General features: G+C 42.6%; 1 protein-coding gene across 3 annotated transcripts in view; it reads right to left on the bottom strand.

The window, feature by feature from the left end:
- Positions 1 to 22,503, bottom strand: part of LOC100746830 — a 171,080-nt gene that overhangs the window by 30,951 nt on the left and 117,626 nt on the right. For 2 of the 3 annotated variants that reach the window (XM_003492721.4, XM_012390637.3), the window contains exon 2: positions 22,203 to 22,226. The exons of the other annotated variant lie outside the window; for it this stretch is intronic. In XM_003492721.4, the coding sequence (XP_003492769.1) occupies positions 22,203 to 22,226 (24 nt within the window). The remainder of the gene's footprint in view (positions 1 to 22,202; positions 22,227 to 22,503) is intronic. 3 annotated transcript variants of the gene reach the window in all.

The following is a 22,503-nucleotide window of genomic DNA, read 5'->3' as shown; positions in this document are numbered from 1 at the left end:
TCCGATAACGGAATTTCGAGAAACATCGGTTTCTTCTTAGTCTCTTAAGGAAAGAAAAGTTGTTGAAATCATTGTGTGATTCTATGATATATCTATTTAATTGCATTTGTAAATAAAGATAAAAGCAGGACGAGTTTGTGTTATAATGGAAATATTATGTTAAAAATATAACATCCTATATTATTGGTTATTAAATTTAAGTTATTCAAACAACGTTGACTAATCTTTGAAGTCGTTTGAATCATCATGAGGGACTAGCGTGTACGGGATTAAATATACACTGGACAACGAATAAAGTCGTAATCATTAAGCACGAAAGCGTAGAATAAAATAGCATTAGTCTCGTTGCGGGAAATTCCGAGTGTTTGCAATGAAAATATTAAAACATCCAGCGTATTTTGACGCGTATTGGTTTAGCTCGTCATTTCCAGTTGTTTCGTCGACGACGGACTCGATGTTTTTTCTGTGACGTGCAAACACGTTTACCGAGATCTACGAACGTGTCTCTTTTTCATATCCTCTCAAACTCCTCGACTTTATCTTTGATCTTTGCCTTATAACTCTGTCTCTTCTCAAAGAAACATTTACCAAGTTACGGTAACTGTTTGTTTAAATAATTTCAGTGGTTCCTGGAGGACGTAGAAAATTTTTGATTTAATAGGAATGGTTTGATAAAAAAAGGAGAAAGTGGATCACTCTCTGGTCCATCTGTTACAGTTACTCGTATTTTTGTTAAACTATACTCACTTTTGCGTAACTTATTGTTGGTTTAGTGTATGCAAGTATCTTGTAATTAGATCATATGGATAATTATGCAAATTTATATTTTTTCAGGCGCAACTAAGGGAATAAAATTTAAATAGAAATTTACCTGTTAAAACTGTAACGAGTATTATACTTTGAATATCCTACATTATACGCATTCTGCACATTTTTGCAGCTCCTTTTTGACATAAATGAATAAAAATCTGCAGTCTATTATCCGCAATTCGCATTTATCGTCGTGAAACAAAATTGTTGGTTAATGAGCAATTTCAATGCCATATTTAGTACAAATGGCTCAAGAAACGTCAATAAACGATTATGTGTAATTAGAGACGCTGGCAGGCAATGCAAATCCGAAGTGATTCCAGGGAAGCATTAAATCCGCTTACAATTGGACTAATTAAATTTCATTCGAACCAGGACTCAAAGCGTCTTACTTGCAGTACGATCGAAAGTCAACTGTTCGGAAGGATAATTCGTCGAGACTCTGAGTGTAGCTGATTCCAATTGTTTCTACGATCGATGACTAATCGACGGATTAACGACAGAATTGCAGAGAAGGATCGTTTCTGCTCGAGATGATCGTCCGGAAGCTGGCCTGCATACTTCCATAAAACGGTGTGCCTTCTTTCGAAGCTTTTGTTGCCGCGCCGGTTCGTCCTCTATGCATTGCAAATTAACCTTGATCCGGTGGAAAGCTGCTGTATTCATCGATACCAATCTTCTCCGCGTTTTCTTCCATAATCCTATTCTGTTTTCCTCGTAAAAACTCGTTCGCAGACCTCTTCTTCGTTATTTTTCCGATCTTTGAACTCTTTTTCGTTTTCTTGTTTCAATCTTTAATGGCTCACAATCGTATTCGAACGCTTTTGAAAACTTTTTGTGAATCTACCGTGCGCACTATACAACGGTTGAAGTTATAAAACAGTTTGAAATTTCAGTACGACGAGAACTGGTTATGGCGGTTATATTTGTAAAGTTTGGAACAGATCTGAAAATTACATATATAGGTGTTACATGATATTCAGCGCAGGTACATATTTTATAGAGTTCACAATAATTGTCCATTGCCATTTACCAAGGGATGGAATGATTTCCTCGCGACATATATTTAAAGTATTTCAATATATTTAAAGTGACCACCGTATGCCTGTTCGTTCGACTTATGACACCTGTACCCTTTTATATTGTACTCTCCTTCTCTTTTATATGAGAAAATCCTCTTAGGGCGGAAACGTGATCGGCTCTTTATGCCTGATCGCGACAATCTCGACATTCGTGCAAATTCTTACAAGTAGGACCATTTAACATTTATTTGATGTTGAAAATGGCATTCGAATGATTATGTTGCATATCAATTTTTTTCTAAATATAAGTTCACAGCGAAGGAAATTTTCTAAATACAATCACCACAGCTGTGTCACATTACAATGTTGATGAAATTTCCAAATGTTTCGCATAACATACTTAATATATACATGAAAGTTTACTATGGTAAACATCGAAATAAGTTTCTCGCGAGTCACTGTGTACGTACTTACAAAGATGCAAACGTTCGGTGGATAATACTAAATCGCAAAGACTAAAGTTACAGAAGTTTGGTGGCGGTGTTTCTCGCGGGTGGAATAAATTCCTATTGCTTCCGGAGGGATCAGTGAAAGGAATCCGAGGATTCACGGGTTTCCGGAAACCGTGTAGCTTGTATATCGTTTCCAAAAACGGTTTTACGAGTAATATCGCGCAAGAACTGGCTTTCAAAACATCTACGATCGGGATTCACCCATAAACCGAGCAAAGCTATGCTGATCCGTTCACCAGTCTGGATCATTTGTACCGTTTGCGTGTTCTCAAATCGTTGATGTCTTCGCAAGGAAAGTTTTTCGGTTTCTTCCGTTTTATTGGATCGGTGCATGCGAAATATATTTTTCAAATAAAACACTTTAACCACGTGTAGGAAAACTTGTCAAGTCTATGCTTGTTGACTTTTAGCTTTGATATCAGTTTGTTGGTTAAGATAGTCGAAAGGAGAACAGATTGAAAGATATAAGCCTCCTAAAAATAGGTGATAAATCTATGAAAAGCTTTTAAATAAATAAAAATATATCATAAATAATTGACATATGTTCCGTAAGTTCCAAAATACATACACAATTCTACGATCAATTAAAAAGAACAGTTTTGATATTATGAAATGAAACCGATCGATAGCGTGTTAATCCTTAAAATTACTTATCATATTCTTTCTCTGTTGTCTTCGTATGCATCAACTTCCAGTCAAATTTCTACCAGATTACCGTCTATTTATTTTTCCGGCTTATTTGGCATATATTTACAGCTTGTCTGTATTTACATCTGACTTGTACGTGTACATTATGGATCAGTATAAAGGAGAAAATGCTATAAAGCGTTTACGAATTTGTCCTGACTCGTTGGATTATTTTGAAGCACTCGTTATATCTGGCCAGGTCTTGGCATACGATTGCGCATTAATGATTTTGTCGGTAAATGCCCGTGAAGCTATGTTTATCCTTGAACTGCGGAATACGAACACATAGAATTATTAATTAGACAGGTAAAAGCTGGTGAATTTCAGCTAAAGATCAGGCATACAGATCGTACACTTATCGGAATATCGATTTTAGGTCTCGCGATAATTACAACGTCCTCAATTACAGCGTGATCGAGGATTTTCTACCCTCGACCTCCTTCCACTAGAGATTCGAACAGGAAATGAAAATTTCGTCGTAAAAATTTCATTTCTCGCCTAAAATTCCCATCGGCTAATGGAATTACGAAAAGTTTCGTGAGTCGATTTTAAAAGTAGTTTGACTACCGTGGAAGATAAAAAAAAGTTTTATCAATCGAGAACACTGGTTCTTTGGAATATAACGAACGACTAACTCTTTGGAATAGTTAAATTAAAGGGTAATACGACAATTCGTTTAATTATCGTATTAATCAGTTAACGAAATTTCTGCAGATGTGGAGATAATAGTTGTTGTTTCTCAGCACTGAATCTGATGTCGTTCTTGTTTCACTTTCTGAGCGTCAAGAATTATTATTAGCATATAGGAATTTCATATTCATTACGACAAAATATTCAAACACCTATATAGATTCTTATGAGAGTATCTGTGCTATATACGCTCTTCTATATATGTTCTTCAGATGTTTCATTCAACTAGATGTAGACCCTTGGATATTGGCGTAGCAGAGGCCAGGTGAAATTTTACACGTAGTAACAGATACTAGGACAAGCGTTCGAGAAAATTATCTCGAATGAAGATTGCTCTGGCGGTAAATGTCAGAGGGCCACCGCGATTGAAAAGTTTTCTTCCCCCGAACATTGAACTTTCTTGTTCCTGAAATACTCCCTACGCTAATGAGAATTTAAATTAACAGTGTGTCCACACGCAACCTTCGAAGTTCGAAACCCCCTGTCCAAAGAACTTTAGATTACGCCACAAAGCATGTCGCGCGGTATTGCTTGCTGAGCTACTAGAAGTGATAGTTGTAAATAAAATCCACGACGGCCCGGCCAGTTAAGAAACGCAATCAAGCGGTGCTTTCACGTCGCGTTTTTCTTCTCCCTTTGTTAATTTCTCATAGCTGGTTGACCACAGGGTTGCAATTCTACCGTAGAAACAACCAGTTCACACAGCACGAGGTCGAGGAACTTTTATGGAAGGGTTTTGTGGTAATGTTGATTTACGTGTTCCTCTTTCTGGGTTTGAGTTTTCTACCGCAAAAACGGTTTCCTGGGATGTTAGATACATGTGCACACGTAGAGGGAACTCGACAGATTAGCTTGGGACAAAGATAGGAATTTTTGTCGAATTAATTTTAATTGAGATCGGATATCAAGCAGAATCGTAAAGTGACTTTAGTGCACGGAAGATTTTTTCGTTTTCCCTTAGAATGTAAATGAAGTTTGTCTCTCGAGTGGTTAAATAAAAGACCGACTAACTTTGCCTTCGATTAAATTCTGGTTCCTGAGCAATGTACTTTTGAAGAACGCCGGAAGATTAATATTGATTCTCGGTTCCACGTGCCGGATACCGATGGAGCCTGAACCGCGAGCTCAAATCAAGTTAACGGAAATCCGTTTAAGAGAAACTTTTTAAGCGACTTCCTCCAGATTTATCTCGAAACTTTCCAACCAGAACTTTCACCTTCTACCCTTTTCATCTATCGATGCTTCGTGTCCAAGTTATTTCTAGACAATACGTCGATTCTACAAATTTTATTTACGATTGACCAAAAATAGTTCAAATTCACTGTTATTCGTTCTTCTTCTCGGGACGATTGGATGAATACTTCATAATTCCCAGTATCATACAACTATAGAAACGCTACAGCCTCAACCTCGATAGCTAGACAATATTCTATCAAAGTGGAATAAATTCACCGAAAACGGTTTCGGCTATTTGTCTGATCCGTCAATGGTAATTCGCCTTGTAGACCCGCCGGTAACACGGTCGTCGATCGTCGGTGACGAGAATTAATTGAACGTAGGAAGAGATTCGGTTCCATGATGACATCGACGACAAGGTTGCATCGTTGTACCATCGAATTCGGATACTCGTTCGATCCTGTATCGTCCAATACCCACGAACACGATCGCATCGATACATCTTTGTCTCGATGTTCTCTCGAAGAAGCCTGCATCTGTTCGATACGCGAAAGATACGACCAAGGAACGGATTATCTTTGTCATTCGCAAAGACTATAGTTTGTGAGCGATCAAGGGACCGGAGATTGGGCCTCTCTGCCTTCGCGTGATAGGCTTCGTAATTCGTTTTGCATCCTAAGAAGTGTAATGGGTGGCGGAATCGATACGGCTGCCGTGTTTCTCCGGCCCTCGGAACTTTCATACGCGACTCGAGGATTTGCATGATGAAAGTGCTCCTCGTAAGGTAATTTTTTTCTCAGCGTTATCGGCGTATTATCGAGCGAAGACTATTTTTTTCAAGGAGGGTGTCGAGCAATTTCTATCGAGTAAATTTATCAGAGTAACGCGATGGAAGGAGAAATTCTTATGAGTATGTTAAGCAATGCTCCCGTTTGGTGTAGGAGAAACTTTGTCGTGGTAGAACGATTCGGTTATCGGTGCATTATCGAGCGAAGATCGCTTTTTTCAAGCAGAATGTCGACCAATTTCTATCGAGTTTTATCAGAGTAACGTGATGGGGAAGCGATTCTTATGGCTACGTTAAGATGCAATTTCGTTTACTGTATGAGTGAATCTTTCTGAAATATAGCAGAGTACCAGTTAACCGGTGTTTATGGGATCGAATCTCTGGCCGGTTAATTGGAGGATATATATCAATTTTCATTTATCGATCGATAATGCAAAAATACACGTAGCGATACGTCCGCAGTGTGTGTCGATTGTTCATGCGTCGTGCCAATGAGTTTTCTGCTGGATAATTATTTTCGTTTCAACGAAAATGTCAAAGTGGCACCGGATAACCGGAAGTGTATTGTTGAAGCGATCTGCTTGAAGGATAACATAAGAGTGGAAGCAGTTGTTAGGCAGCATGAACACGTTGCCCGACAGAAATAAAGGAAACTGCAGAGTCGAAGACGCGCGTCGGAATTCTGGACTCGTCGTCGATCTCTTTGCCAACCAAGCATCCATTGTCTCGGTCGAATAGGATCACCGAGGCTTTGCTCGTCTCAGAGATGAACTTCGAATTCTCTTCGTAGAGACGAGCTTGGTAAAATCCTCGTGACCTCGGAGCCGCGGATACGTATTAAATCCCACCACCACATCGGCTCCATCGAGGATCGTTGAACGACGAATTAATGGAACGGAATAGTGCTCGAAGATATTCGGAATAGAAGCTAATCAGAGGATAGCAGAAAAACTAAATATTGGCATGGAACGATACGTAGGGAATTCCTGGAAAATTGATCGTTTCGAAAATAGCTCGCTGGAAGTTAAGCTTAAATAAAGATCCCTGTGATCCTCCGTGCTGCGTAGTTATTCAAATATCGTTATTAGAGTCGAGTTTAATTTAATATCGACGCCCGGGCTTCTCGCTCTGGCCCGTTTACTTTCGAATTAAATTAAACAACGGAATATTCGAAGCTGCAATAATATTCCCGTCAAAGGAAGAATGTTGTTTTTCCCAAAACGGAAATATCAAGAGCGCATTTAACGATTAATATTCGACGAAAAACTATTAAAAGATATAAACACGAGAAGATGGCACACATCCGTGCGAAAATATTAGGAAAGCTGCTGGTTTCATACGAAACCCGATGATTAATCCAAAATATCGATATGAGGGGTCAATGATCCTTATAAATATTAGTTTTCTGTACATTTTAATTTATGGAGATGCGAACGACTGATCTATAAGAAGCAAATATTTGTTCAAACCATCTGAATTAATTAGGGTAATTAATATTATTATAATAATTATCTGTCAACCCCTTGACAACCTCTTGATATAAATTCTATCGAAAAGATATGGGCTAACTTGAGGATAGAAAACTTGAAGAAGTTTGCCAACACGATAGTTTTGGTAACGCGAGAACATATTGGATTTTAAAATTCCTCCCCTCTAAAAAATAAGAGATGTGACTTATCGTGTTCCTCTTCTGTCTTCGTACAATACCCATAAAAGGGGGTGTATATGTGTATATGGCATCGCGCGTTCTTGGTGTACACGGTTATTCAACGCGAATAACACATTTTACGGGAATATCGACTCGTGGCACGGCGCGCGACTATTCAAGAGGGTTAATCGACCCTTGGAACGCGGGCTGCCACCAGCGAGGGAAAAAATGCTCGATTTACCGGTTCGTACGCGTCGACGACTAACCGGCCAATATCGAGAACGTTTCCCGCGATTTATTTTCACCGTCAATTACAAAATATTTTTGCAATTTATGCGACATCCGGTCGGTGATTTACCGTGACATATATATACGGTGACCAGGTATAAATGGCGACACGTATGAAATATTTTTAACGCGGCGTTATTTATGACTTGATTTCACCCCTTTTACACGCGACCAAGTCATTTTCTTCCGTAGCGATATTTTTCATTTATCAGACGTGCGCATGCGCTCTCTTGATCGTCGACGGGAAAAATTAAACTCGACAGAAACGGAATTAAAAGGAGGATGAAATGGTACGGCGGGGGGGGGGGGGGGGGGGGGGGGGGGGGGGGGGGGGGGGGGGGGGGGGGGGGGGGGGGGGGGGGGGGGGGGGGGGGGGGGGGGGGGGGGGGGGGGGGGGGGGGGGGGGGGGGGGGGGGGGGGGGGGGGGGGGGGGGGGGGGGGGGGGGGGGGGGGGGGGGGGGGGGGGGGGGGGGGGGGGGGGGGGGGGGGGGGGGGGGGGGGGGGGGGGGGGGGGGGGGGGGGGGGGGGGGGGGGGGGGGGGGGGGGGGGGGGGGGGGGGGGGGGGGGGGGGGGGGGGGGGGGGGGGGGGGGGGGGGGGGGGGGGGGGGGGGGGGGGGGGGGGGGGGGGGGGGGGGGGGGGGGGGGGGGGGGGGGGGGGGGGGGGGGGGGGGGGGGGGGGGGGGGGGGGGGGGGGGGGGGGGGGGGGGGGGGGGGGGGGGGGGGGGGGGGGGGGGGGGGGGGGGGGGGGGGGGGGGGGGGGGGGGGGGGGGGGGGGGGGGGGGGGGGGGGGGGGGGGGGGGGGGGGGGGGGGGGGGGGGGGGGGGGGGGGGGGGGGGGGGGGGGGGGGGGGGGGGGGGGGGGGGGGGGGGAGGGGGGAGGGGGGGGGGGGGGGGGGGGGGGGGGGGGGGGGAGAGGGTGAAAACGAGGCGGTCGTTTCCGGCACGAGGAGTTTCGGCCGCTTGCCATGGGAACGTTGTTTTTTAACTGGTCGATAATTAACAGGACTAACGTTTTATCGTCCGCGTGGAATCGGACTCGTTCAATTTCGTATAAACTCTAATTGCTGGCATGCCACGTCCATATATTTTCTCCGTCTCCGTCCATCTAACAAACATTGCTTTTCGCTTCCTCTCGGTTTCAAGTGTGGTACGGCTTTAAATATTTTGTAGTTCGTTTAACCGCGTCAAATTGAAGCGAATTCGAGTTCGGCCGATGTAAAGTTTGTTCTGAAACGTGGCCTGAAATCTAGTCTCTCTGGTTCGCTTTTCGTTGGAACCATTTCAACCGAATTACACCGCCATTTGCGTGGTCATTGGTTTGATGTACTGCTATCGAGTACATCAGAAGAAGAATTTATATAGAATACAATTATTTAAACGAGTGGAAACTGATGTTTGGATAGTAGAAGAAATTTGACGAATAACATCGATAGCTACTAGTATTTCAAGCTTTTTCAATCGCAAATATTCTGTTTTTCATCTCTGCCTCTTTTTCTCTTGTTTTATTTTAACACGATATCGGTTACCATACATTGAAGCGCGTTTTGTGCGACGATCAAGGTACAAAAGTTTTGTCATTCGATACACGGTCGTTTCGTGTGTCCATTATTCCCGATTTTGACAATTTTCAACGTATTCAGAGAGACCATTCAACAAGTCGGAGCTCGATCGTTAGAGCCTCATAAAACGTTTCCACATGGTCGAGCAAATGGCGCCGGGAAACAAGGATGTAGTCGAACTGCGTCTGTCGAAATCTCAATCGAGGAAATCCATGTTTGGACTCGATCAAAGATAACCGTTTCGTCGAAGAAATTGGCGAGAAATCACGAAAACGAGCCCCTCTTGATCGAAGAACGATCGAGGATCGGCTAAAACAATTGAGATAAATGGTGGCCGCCACTTTTCTATTGAGAACGTCTTAACTCGAGATAACAATGGGGAACGAACGAGCAAGCTTAATTAAAAAGCAACGAGTAGCCTCTTATGGCCATTCTTTCGCGTTGTGGATGAGCAATTTCCTTTCTGAAAATGAATCGTTGGAAAGGTACAATCTTTCGCGTCGCGTTCGCGAACGGAACGAACACGCTTCCGGCAATTACAACATGCCACTGTTTTATCGTGGAGAAGAAAGAGTAAAGCACCCAGGGACATTTTTCCAGGAAAACGTTTTCATACTGTATTCTTCCTCTTGCTCTGATAAATCTCTTTACATCGTTGGAGAATTTTCTCGTTTGAACTTTACGTTAACCGAGGGGACTTCGTACATTATCGCGTGAAAAGAAACATCAGTTTCGCATGAGAGTCTCGCGACGTAAATATGTCTTTCTTTCGATCTCACGATCATCTGAGTATTATTCGATCACTTTGAATCGCATCGAGTTGCGTTAAATCACATTGAGTTGTTTTCAGCCGCTTTGGGTCACGCCAAACTCGAGTCAGGAGCTGATATGCATGATTATAGTTATGCGATTTTGGAATTCACAATGCAACAGAGCCGCGTTATTAATGCACAGGTAACAATGGTAATTTTCACAGTGCGGAAAGCGCTCGAAAGAAGATGATGATTTTATCTGGTTGCGAGAATTGATGTCAGAGATCGGAACCGGTCGCGATGTCAAATGGGACGAGGACCGAGTAATTTCATTTTCGACGAACCAGCGAATTCTCTCGTAGCTATGTACCTGTTTCACAGACACACAGGGAAGGGCCATTGCCTCGCTAGTTCTCTACACCATCGTCCCTTGTTCTCTCCGTGAGCCTACGAGTTCCCCTTTAGCTCCCCGTCTCTCGTGCCTATATCATCCGTTACATGTGCACATTGCACCGACGAAATACATAGCCGCGAGTAAATACTGCATAATGGAAATGCGGTTACTCGAATTGCATAATTTCGTATTACGTTGGCCGAACGTTACACAACGCAGCAACGTCACGGCCGCAAATTCTCCAACGATTTTCTCAGAAGTCAATTACTGCCACGAGCGTTCTGCTTCCTTCATCACCGATTCATCGAGATTCTCTCCTACTGTCACGCGTACGTAATAATTTACCGCGAAACAGTATTGTATTACTATTATACATTCTTTTCTAAGTTGTTAGGACTAGCACATTATTCTCGTGGCTGATTATGTATCGCATAGTAAATTCAGATCTGTTTGTGAAACATATAATTTGCAAACACAAACGCACGCTTGGCACAGTAATGATTAATGAGATTATACAAGATTTTCTGGCCATATAATTATTTTGCAAAGTTTGCAGGGCCTATGATTGATTCTTAAAATTTCTAAAAATTCCCACGCGAGATTGTTTATTGAAGTTTACAGCTGCTTATCGTGTTCTCTTTCTGTGGTCTCCGAACGTAATGTATCTCTTCTACGATGAAAATTACTATTGTTAATAACAAGCTGTTCAAAGAAAACTTATCCAGTTTCGTTGCAGTGAAGATGCTAAAATACAGTATAATTGTTTGTAGACTCGTTTGAGAAAGGTTTCTTTGTTCAAGCAGGTTTATTTTCTCACTATATATTTGGTTTACACCGTAGCTTTGGATTTATTTATATTACGCTTGGGATCAGGATTACAGTGTAGTACTTCTCGTGAGTTTTTTATTCGGCTGCAGCCCGTGCACATGGTTCACAGTAACGTATCTCTCCTCATTCCGTGGAAAAACCACCGAAGTTACTGATCGATGAATCTTTAATGCGACAGAATGTCGCCGTCTCGGTGAAATAGTAATGAAAATTGTCCCAATGGACGAAACTGCCGCGCGGAATTACTTATAGAAACACAAGAGAATTCGTGGCCAAGCCCCTCTACTTGCGGCATTAATTACGTCGCGCGCCATGGTTACGCGTGTGAATTATACTTTTTCATAAGTTTCACGCGTTAACACAGCCAGGTGCGTTGTAACGTTGCCGTTTTCCTCGAGCGGTACGAAACTTTTCGTCTACTTCATAAAAGATGCGTCTGCACCCGGCGTTTGTCCATTGCGATAAGAATCCTTGAAAATTCAAAGAAGCGATTCTGTACCGGCGCCTCCTGTTTCTTTTATCCCTGACTTCGTATTTCGAATCATTGAAAATTTAACCTTCTCATAACAGATTCTTCGTTTAGCGGCAACCACAGTAATGCAATGATGTATATTATAACTGTCTTCTCGCCTGATTCATAAATAATGCATATGCGCCAGGCGTTTGTTCACTGCGATAGGGATCCTTAAAAATTCAACGAAGAGACTCTATACCGACACTGTATCTTTTTATTTCTGGCTTCGTATTTCGAATCATTCCAGAATATTTTATCCGAGGAGGACAGTATACGTCTCACTATTAATATCGAGAAAGTTTTAGAAAATCAGTAGTGTTCCCTAAGCTTATACTTCGAGACATATCGTACGAAAGGGTTAAATTCGCCTCGAGATTCAAGGAACTTCATCCCTTCGGTAGCATAGTCACCCCAAACCCAACCTCATTTCACGCGCATTTCAAATTCCATCCTACTCTGCCCAATTCCAAGTTTCACTTGCTGCAATATTAAGCAAAGGAACGGACCGTAAACGAGTTGTTGCTTTCGAACGTTGGAGCTATATCGTTCACAAAAGTAGATTCGAATTTTCAAAAAAGGAAGCGACTCTGTTTATCCGGATATGCGGCCCGATTATCACAAAATCGTATATTTTAATCGGTCTCTGCAGTATCAGAAAAATTCTACCCACTCGAGACTCTTTCGAAACTTAACTCGGGACGTATTGTCCCGTTAAATTCACCGCAACGTTCAAGAGATCTTCAAGGTTCATATGCATTTCAGATTTTACCCTACTCTGTCCAACTGCAAGTTTTGTTCGCCGCAATATCAAATATGCTCTTCGATTTTTCAGTGCCGCACTGTTCACAGAAAAATGTTCGAGGAGATAGAATCGAGTTTTTGAAAAGATAGCACCTCTGTTGGACAACGACGTCCACGCCCTTAATAGCTGGCCGGGCTTCGACTCTCGGGGCTTGTTCTCGGTTGCGTTCCCCCACTTGCGCCAACCTCCTCATCCTCCTTCGCCTCCTCCACCTCCTCTGGCTCGTACGTGTGATTCTTTTCCCGGCTTTAATGCCTCCCGCGGCGCGCCGTTGCGTCATACATTATAATGCCGCCTCGCGTATGCGCCTCGGCCCAGAGCAGTGTTCACAGGGAATGCAAGAGTGAAGTTTTATGTCGCCCATAAACGATGTATCTACGTACACACGCCACCGGGCTTCGTCCGTTTTCTGGGACAACGGAAAAATACCTGACTGTGAAGCTGTTCCAACTCGCCTCTCTCACGCGCGAATGGAAACCTGCTCTTTTGCCTCTTTTCTTTTGATCTCTTTGCGCTACTCTTTACTCCTCTTGCCGGAAGACAAGCGAGGAATTGAAGTATCCGGTCGAGTAACACGGACGAAATAAGCCCCGTTCATCGAGGTACACAAGGAATTGTCCTACTTCCTTTGCTTCCGGTTGCTTGTGTAATCACACAGAACTTTTTGAGATGCTGGCTTTGAATGGAACAGGATACCGTTACAGAAGAGATACGAGGAATTGGAAGATTTTAACGCGGTTAAATAAACTGTTGAAATTAGAAAATTGTTGTTACAAAGACTTTTTATGAATCGTATGAGTGAAGCAAACGAAAGGAATCCTATAGGCTTGATAGATTGATATTGTTATTTGCGTGATATTGCGTGAGTTTAAGACGATGATTAAGAAGAAATGAATGATACAGACGCAAGTAATGGGTGAAGATTAAAATGATCGGGGGAAAAATTTTCTGATTGTTTCGAATAGTATTGTATCCATTTTGCGCTGGAATGTAAAGAATGTAAATTTAAGATTTGTCTTTCTAAATTTTAATACACGTACGAGAAATGGGAACAGTCTATCATCGCTATCGAAGTACGATAAATTGTTAAGAACGATCCCAGGAAGGAATTACATGACCATTTCTTTGAAATGTACACCCGGTATGAAAAATGCATATTTTCCCCGCATGGAAATGGAAATGGGGAATTAAGACACAGGGCGCGTTTAGCGATCAAAGGAAGGAAAAGGAATAATCCAGTGTTGAATTTTATGAGAGGAAAGAAATATATTCTCTGAAAAAGCAAACCTTTCGAAATTATCTCATGGAAGTAACGGCGTGGAACGTATAGCGGCGTAAGTTAAAAATTACATTGCTGTAAAATAACAACGATAAAGGAGAACGTTTCGAGAACTCGGCTTTTCTCTCTTTTCTTCTCCCATCGCTCGACCCCCTGAGAGATCGGTAAATTCGTATCGAAATCGCATCGAAAGAACTTCGTGACACTCGTGAATTTTTCTCGGTTCATTTTCACCGAACCGGTTGAAGTCGTGCTTTACATTATGAAATTGCTCGCTCTCGAAGCTCGGAGGAAGAAGTTAACATATTTACTCCGCCACTCGAAAGCATCTGGACACTTACATATTTTTATTCAATATTATTTACTTTAATTACAAAATTACGGACTTCAAATTAGACTGCAATGATTTTATTCTTTATAATCATCAGATACCTAGAATAGCATAAATAGCATACTTAAACAATCTCTGAGCGTCTGTTTGTACTGTTTCTATTTTATTGTCCATCTAATGATACTTACGATACATAACATCCGCAGTCTATTCATTAACTATAACAACATACTATTCACTGTTACATTGTGACACTGATACATTTAACTCTGTTTCGTCCAACACGAAGGCTGTGAGGCTTCCGAGACAGAGCCGTGTCCAGATGCAACAGAATTTCGACGTTTCGCCAGCATTGCAGTTGCTTTCGTTAAGGTGTGTCGCATTGATACTGGTGTGCGTCTGGAAAAGCACTTTTTTCTACAGATCTTGTTGCTTCAGAACGGTAATTAGAGTGACAGGGACTTGTGATTGAGAGTTCCGAGTAAGTGATCGAGATGAGGTGAACTTCCGTATTCCATGGTCAGCTAACAGCATTTTTAATTGGTTAGCTCGTCAATTAAAAACTGGATAGAGGGTGCACTATATAGAGCAAAGATGAAGACCTCTATTTCTGTCGATGTTGGAGCATTTCATGATTCTACTCTTTCGTATATTTCCTTGGGAAAATACCTTTGTTTTTTGTTAAGGCGGATGTCTTGTCAAAGAGTATCTTATGTTTCGTAGTTAGTTGGTGCTCTACCATCGTTGACCGTGCATGCCTCAGTTCGGTGTACTTCTCATGTTCCTTGAGTCGTGTACTCACGCCCCTCCCAGTTTCACCGACATAGAACTTGCCACATGAGCAGGGTATTTTGTAAACCCCTGGTGTCTGGAGTTGTGAGAGTTGGTCCTTGGAGGACATGAGTATTTATAAGATGTTGATGTGTGCAAGGAAAACTGTTTTGATATTGTCCTTGTAACAGAGTGAATAGCGACAATTCCGGCCATGAATAGCTCGAGGCTGTACTGTAATATATGCTAACAATTTTCATACAACAATTCCGTAACAAATTTCTATTTATAGATGGTATTTTCGTCTTTCTCATTAGAAATATTAAAATCTGCGTAAACATGAGCAGTCTACTTACGAGCGATAGCGTAAGCTACGAAAGAGCGAAACAGCCAGAAACTTTGGAAATTGAAGCGAATATAACGTCCCTTTTAAATCCTCGTTAAGCAGCCACTTTCAATTCCACATTTTCTCGGAGACCAGGTCATATTTGCCCCTGATAAAACAGCGAGTTAGTTTGCTAAAGTAATTTCGCTTGGTCTGCGACCGTTCCACAAGGCTGCTCGACTCATCGTCGTCCAAGAAATACCACGGAACGGCTGAATTCCGAGACGAATTTTCCCGGGGTAAATGAAAAACCAGGAAAGCCACTAACGCGACCAGGGGAACATGCATAAAATAGTAGTGCGTCGTCGCGAAGCTCCGAGTGGCTGTCGAGTGGAACGTGCAATTTAAGCGGTATTAAAGAAACGCGCGTCGCGATTCACCAGTGACTTTTTAAATTGCCTCGCGCGCCTCGGATAACTACGAGAGTAGGAGAGACCGGCACGATAAGAATATTAACATCAACTAAAATCAGATGGCAGATGAGACTATACGTCCTGGATGTGTACGAGGCGAGTTACGAGAAAAACGAGCGTTTCTTCCGACTCCAGACATTCTTGGAAATAATCCGTTCTTTCGAAATAATTAAGCAGTCTTCGTAGCGGTTGGAGAATGTCATTAGAGTTTCCAGGCAACCAAGTCATAAGCCGATCATATATGATGAGGCTTTCCTCATGCAACTGAGTTGTGTTGCGGGATCAACGAGGTATTATTTTAAGGTACGAGTGGCATTGTACGATATTACATCGTATTAGCATGGATGGCAGCGGCAAACTGAAAGTAGCGATCGATTATTTTGACGAATGACAGCTACTACAGTTTCACGATAAAATTTGTCACTTGGAGATATAAATATTCTCTTGCAAAATACATCCCGATATCGGGTTTTTACGAAATCGCCGTCGTAACGAAACTGGTGTGGTCGATTGATCTATTCGACGAGTGTTCGTTCAGCCGCAACTGCAAAAAAATAAAAAAAAAAAAAAAGAAGGTAAAGGGAAAGAGAAAAAGAAAAAAGGAGCGGTTGGTCGAGTTCGGTTAGTTCCTTTAATTCGAGAAAAGGAACCAGTGAACGAAGACATGAGTGGACCAACGGAGAAAGAAAACTATCAAGAGAAGACAAATATTTGGCGAAAGTGACAGGCGTCTCGATTGCAGCGAGGCAGTATCACCAATTTTGTGTCGCTAGAAGTGTTACGTGATCGTATCGCGTGATAGGACATCGTGTTTCGCACGAAATAAAAGTCTAGCGTTGCGTCAGAAAATCGGCCGAGACAACACCTATCATCTTCGACGTCGAAAACGAAGGCGACACGCTGTTCGACGAGTACGCGCAGAAATGATCGGTCTCTCGATATTGCCGTTATTGAATTCTCCGGTGACGTTATTCCACTTTCTCTGAATTTCCTGACACCACTGCCAACCGGGAACAAGAGAATTCCCCCACGCAACACGTCGAGGAATTTCGAGAACGAACGGCACCGCCAAGACGACGATTGGGCGCTTCGATGAAGAACCCGCCAAGGGTTGGTTTCAGTGACAAGAAACACGCTGAATGATAAACATCTCGCGAACAATACCGCGGACGACCTGTCGTGATCTGGTCTGGATGAAAGTTTGCTTAAAAAAGAAGTCATTTCAAGAGCTTTGTGGATCAATAAATCTTTATCGGAGTTTTCGAATATATATGAAGAAACGACGATACTTTTTAAGTATGGGTACATTTTACAAATATTTACTAATAAATAAATTTTACTATAATTAATAAATATATAAATTTTACTAACTATAAATTTTACTAATGCAAAGGAATTTTATATTTTTATAAGGAAATTTATATTTTTATAAAGAGAAATAAGGGAACAAAAGCAAGGGAAAAAGCAGAAATTTGTTTTACTTACTAAATATTATAATAGGTGCTAAATTTTATATATTTCATATTCTTATGCATATTACGCGTATTCTGTGCATTTTTACACTTTTAAATTTCCCGCATCCCTTTTCTAAAAGTAGCTGTTATACTGACCGTGTGTGCAATGTAAAAATACCTTTGCAAATGTGAAGAGTATGTGTGAAATAATACTCGTTTCCGTCATATTCAGGTTCCCCGCATCGAACGCGTTAGCAAATTAAGTTTCCCATGAAATTGTGATCTATAGTCGACCACAACTGTTTCGTCAACTATTTGATGCCGCGTTCCTCGTTTCCTGCTCTGGTTAATCCACTTGGATTCTGCGGGTAGCTTCCATCGAGTGTCAGGACTACTTTCCACTTCGTTAATCACATTCGATGTGTCCTAGAAAGGTGTGTTAGGGACGCGTCTGGAGTTTCGAAAACCCTCGTCCGAGTTTTCACGCTCGCAGCAAACCCAGGATTCGCGGTCAGCGAGGACATTGGCCGAGAATTCGGGAGCGGGAAGGGACAGGAGGCGACAAAAGTGGGAAACTTGGTCGAGAATCGAAGCAGGGCTTGTAACTCGAGAACGAGTTTGCAACAGGAAGCGATTTGCTCGGAATTCGGTGGATTGAAAGGGGGCGTAGGGTCGCGTCACGCTGCCGGGTTAGTTTCCAAGGCCCCAAACTTTTCGCGACTTACCGGATTTCTTGGGAACTGGGTTGCCATGAACGCGTTCAACGTTCAACGGACTCGTTTAACCGCTACGCTCGCACACGGCAACGACGAGTTGCCTGTGCAACGCCAATTACGCTGCAACTTCTTGCTCGTCCGGGCTGATTGTTCGATCAGATTGTATTCCAGAAATATTGATCCTGCGGACGTACGCCTGTGGAATCTCTACTCAGTTCTCCTCAGTGATGTTTCGTTCTGCTCGTCAAGTTGATGTTTACATTATGCATTCATGTATTTTAAAAGTAATGCAACTCAAGTTTTTTCCAAGAAAAGAACCATTTGGAAGTTTACGAAAATATTACTTGCCGAACACATAATGTTAGGAAGAAGAATAACTTTTTCTCGTAATTTTTCATCTTTTCCTCTTGAAGTGAACTTTGGACAGTTTTAATGTATTTTTAACACAGTTTATACGATATCGTAATTTTGAGCGAGAGAAAATTCTATTACCGAGCTGCTTCTTTTCGGTGCCAGGAACTTCTTTCGATCTTTGCCACCGTGTTAAATGTATATTAACGACGCTATATCTGATATAAATGAAAGAATGCGAGGTCGTCGCGCAGAAAGGCTCCCAAGAGTATCGGCGGAATAATCAGCTATAAGGGATGATGGACAGGCAAGTCGTAAGGGGAGTGAGCAGTCATTAGTTCCCCCTAGCTCGCCAGAGATCTATCGCGATCTAACCCTGCTGCCGTCTAACGCAACGAGTCTCTTGTACAAGGATTTATCGTCAGCCATGACGTGTAACTCTTTGTTAGATATTGGATATGCTGTATTGGACATGTTACATTTCCAGTAACGCATTTTCTTTGCCGGAAGTTTACAGAATATATCCATGACGTGTAAATAATCCCGTTTTAATATGTAATTATGAGATCAGTAAGACCCTCAGGAGGAAGCCCTAAGTATCTTTAGTTTCCGGGGTTTAGCATCGCAAGAGTCGTGTTTTATTCATCCTAAGCGCTCTAGAGAAGAAATCGATCGAGTAGTAGCTCTCTAACTGGAGAACCGAAGACGAATCGTCACGAGATTACAAAGAGGAAAGACAAATCGTCCATTTGGAAAGGTTTAACTAGTGCGACAAGGGCAAGACGCGCATATCTAATCGCGACAGCTAGACAGTTGGGACGGAGGATGAAGCAAGGATGGACGAAGAGGAGGGTCCGACAATGTTAGTTGGATGTCCAAATCGGATTAAACGAAACTAAATGGGATAGTGGATTGGATTAAGTAACTGTCGACTAGGTCCGGAACGGAGTAGGTACTGTGAATTTAATCGGACATTCTGCTCTGTGAAGGACTCATCGATACGGAGCAAAAAGTTCACTTGTATAATTCATTTATCCACTGATACGTATTACGTTTGTGGTATTCTTGTTCTTAGAGCGAATTTCTGGAAAGACTCTTCGTTCTCTTTCAAATTATACAAAAGAGCGGCGGTGTTCTTTGAGAAAACTCGTTGAGAATGTTTTTCGCTTAAAAAGAAGTTGGGACAGAAGCTTGTGTATTTGAAACGACAGAGACACGAAACGAGGAACGTTAGACTGGAGTTGCTCTCCGGCAAAGGATCTCGTTTGAATTCACGTCGAAGAACTTGGATGTTTAATGTTGACGTTGATGATGATGAAACTTTGAAACTTTGCATTTACCCTTGATTATTCATCGACTGAATATCTTTTTGCTCGTAACTTGTAAAAAGAAAAAGTTGTAGTTACTTTTTAGCAAAGAAACCATAATTGCAAAGCCAAGCATTACCGCGTGTTCTCCTGTCTTTTCCTTTTTTCCCCCCTATAAAAGCTGTATCTCGGAAGTTAGAGAAAGTGTTTGGTTTTTAACAAATATTTGCATGCATGATACCTTTGAAGTTTCAATAAGCTGACAAGCTTAATAAGAAAAAAGTTTCGAAATGTCTCGGATAAAACGTATTGATGAGCAAAGAGTGACGTTCGCCAATGATTCGATCCGTTTCGATCCGCAGGTGAATTTCACGCGAATTGGTGGTGAAAGCGACATGAAGCTGGTTTGACGAAACCAGCTTGCATGATCGGTGTAATGGCAAACTGCGAAAAAATCCGACTTGACGTGAACCTTTAATGGAGGTGTCCGGCAGTAGAACAGGTCGATCAATAGTCAGACACCAGCCACCTCATCGTGCTGCACGTTATACACCGCGTGCAGCGTCACGTGTACGCTTCGGTATGAATTAGGATTCTCTCCTGACAAATCCCACTATTTCTTCATTCATAGTACTAACAAAATAAGAAGACAAACTACTGATGAGTTTCGCCAATATTCTGAAGTGATTCCTCCATTTACGACATAACGTCAGTGTGAAATCAACAATGCTACTACATTAAAAGAGATGTTATCAATTTATTATACACAGAAAGAAATGATTGTCAGAATTCCGAAAAATTCAAAAGTGAAATTCGAAGAGATTCGAAAGTTGAGAAGTCGAAGCTCCAGTTGAACGAAACTATGTCGCGTCATGGAAGACAGCCGTCTTTTCGCCAAGCAGCGTTTGGTACGTCGCATTGCGGTTGTTGCGGAAGACGGTCTTCTCGATATCCTTTGTGTCTGCGAAAGTAGTCGTCGAAGAGCACAATTCGTGCAAAAACTGTAGAGAAGTGGACGGAAGGTGTACGGGAGGTGTAGAGCGTGACTGTGTTGTTTGCCGTCGCGCCTTACAGAATTAACGCTGCATCCGTCGCGTATTTGTCGGTTCTGTTTGCCATACAGATTAACAATTAACGGAAATAGTTGGTCGTCGTTCGGTTGCTGTTTAGAAAATAAACAGAGAAGGAGGTGAGTTGCACGGTGCACATCGGAATATTTAACGAGCACTCATCGCCTCTTCCTCTCCAGGCGACTTAGACTCGCGACCACCTCGTAACCGGAACTAACGGCCTTCCAGTTCTCCTAAATTTGCTGGTAATAACCGAAACGACATAACCTTGGAGTTCGTGCGGTTTCGGGCTCGACAAGGTACGCGTTTAATTACCCACCATTTGTTCCTATGAATTTCCTTCCTGTTTCGTTGGAACCTACTTAACGACAAATTGGATTAACAACGACGAGGAGCGTGAGTTTGTTTCACGTTACACGTACCAGCTAAGCAGAGAGTCCAGTAAGCGGAGAGGAAAAGAATTTGGAAAGTTCGGTGATTCTTTATTCGACATGACACGCACCTAATAATTATCTGACCACCAAAAGGCGGCCTTCTTCTTAATTTATCGCCTTCACGAAGGTAAAGATATGAAATGGGTGTCAGCGGGATCCGTGCTATTGGATTCGTAAAGAACGTGTGATGCCACCAATCAACGATTAAAATTCGCTTACAGACTATTCTATAGCCCGACTTGTGCCAAAAGCACTCTTCGACTAGAAATATTGCTCGGTGGGTAAAAGTGTAGGAAAGGACCAAACGAACGATAACGGTGATAACGGCGATAACGTTCTATCAATCGATCCTCCATTAAGCGAAGTACCATAGAGAAAACGCGTCCATATTTTTCCCAGCGATGTGAAACTTATGGATCTCGATATCGACCGTGACAAATTGCTGGATGATCGTTCCGACGCGTGATTCGCGGTTTACGGGACGATTACGTTGGTTCGTCGTTGCAAGAATCCTGTAATGGAATTCCAGTCGCTCCTTCACCAACAGAGCGTGTAAAGGACGAAAGACACGCCGATAGAATCCCGTTTCGGCGTTGGTATACCCGCGAAAATCAGCCGAGGCTGACTCGAGATTTCGTGTGGTGGCGTTCCACGAATTCCATCGAGTTACTTCACCATCGAAAGATCAGGGAAATCGAGCGATCTCGAGCACGTGGAACCCGATAAAACGTTTTAAGGAGCGTTTCGAGTAGCGTCGTTGGTCTACGACTTACGGTATGTCCGCGTTCTTTCGTGTTCTTCGCGTTTAATTGCTGTTCCCGCTACTCGACAACGACGCTGGAACTATTATTTCTCGGCCGTCCGGAAATAACATCAACCTCCAGAGATTAAACCCGCCGCGACGGTTTCACGACTCCGGCCGAAAGAATGATCCTCGTTTTCGGCGTTCTCGTGGTCCTCCGTCAACGTTATTAACCCTTTCCTGTTCGTTATTGCAAGAACCAGGAAAATAAGTAGTCGAACGCACAATAGAGCACGAGCATTCACGTATGACGATTATACGAAATAAAGAGAAGGGAACGAAAAGAGAACCAGGACGGGAAAAATGTACTTTTCTCAACTTTGATCAAAGTTACTTACGCGCGAGTGAACCTAAAATGTGTTCCACGACAAAAAAAGCAAGATACTTAGGCGGGCCTGTCTTTCAGCAGGCTTTCTCTTACCTCTGCTCTGCTTGGTCCCCGACTCTGAAACAAAGAACAACACTCGACGTTAGAACACGCTTGTGCCGCCTGTTTCACTTACTGTGATTAATATGCACCTCACTCTTTTATCCCTACACTTTCTCTTCGCTTATCGTTTAAACGACTAGCAATTAGCTAAAAAGCTTCGAACAGTGGCGATCGAGAGATCTTTTTCTACGTAACTTACGGAACGGCGAGATACAATAAAATCTCATTTATCGAAACCAGTCGTGGGGTAAAACAGTTGGGATAATCGAGTAGTTCCAATAATAGTAGTTCG

Source organism: Bombus impatiens, unplaced genomic scaffold (assembly GCF_000188095.3).
Source record: "Bombus impatiens unplaced genomic scaffold, BIMP_2.2 scf_0830, whole genome shotgun sequence".
NCBI classification, from domain to species: domain Eukaryota; kingdom Metazoa; phylum Arthropoda; class Insecta; order Hymenoptera; family Apidae; genus Bombus; species Bombus impatiens.
The sequence above is the reverse complement of the archived record's forward strand: the minus strand, read 5'-3'. Positions and strand labels throughout refer to the sequence as shown.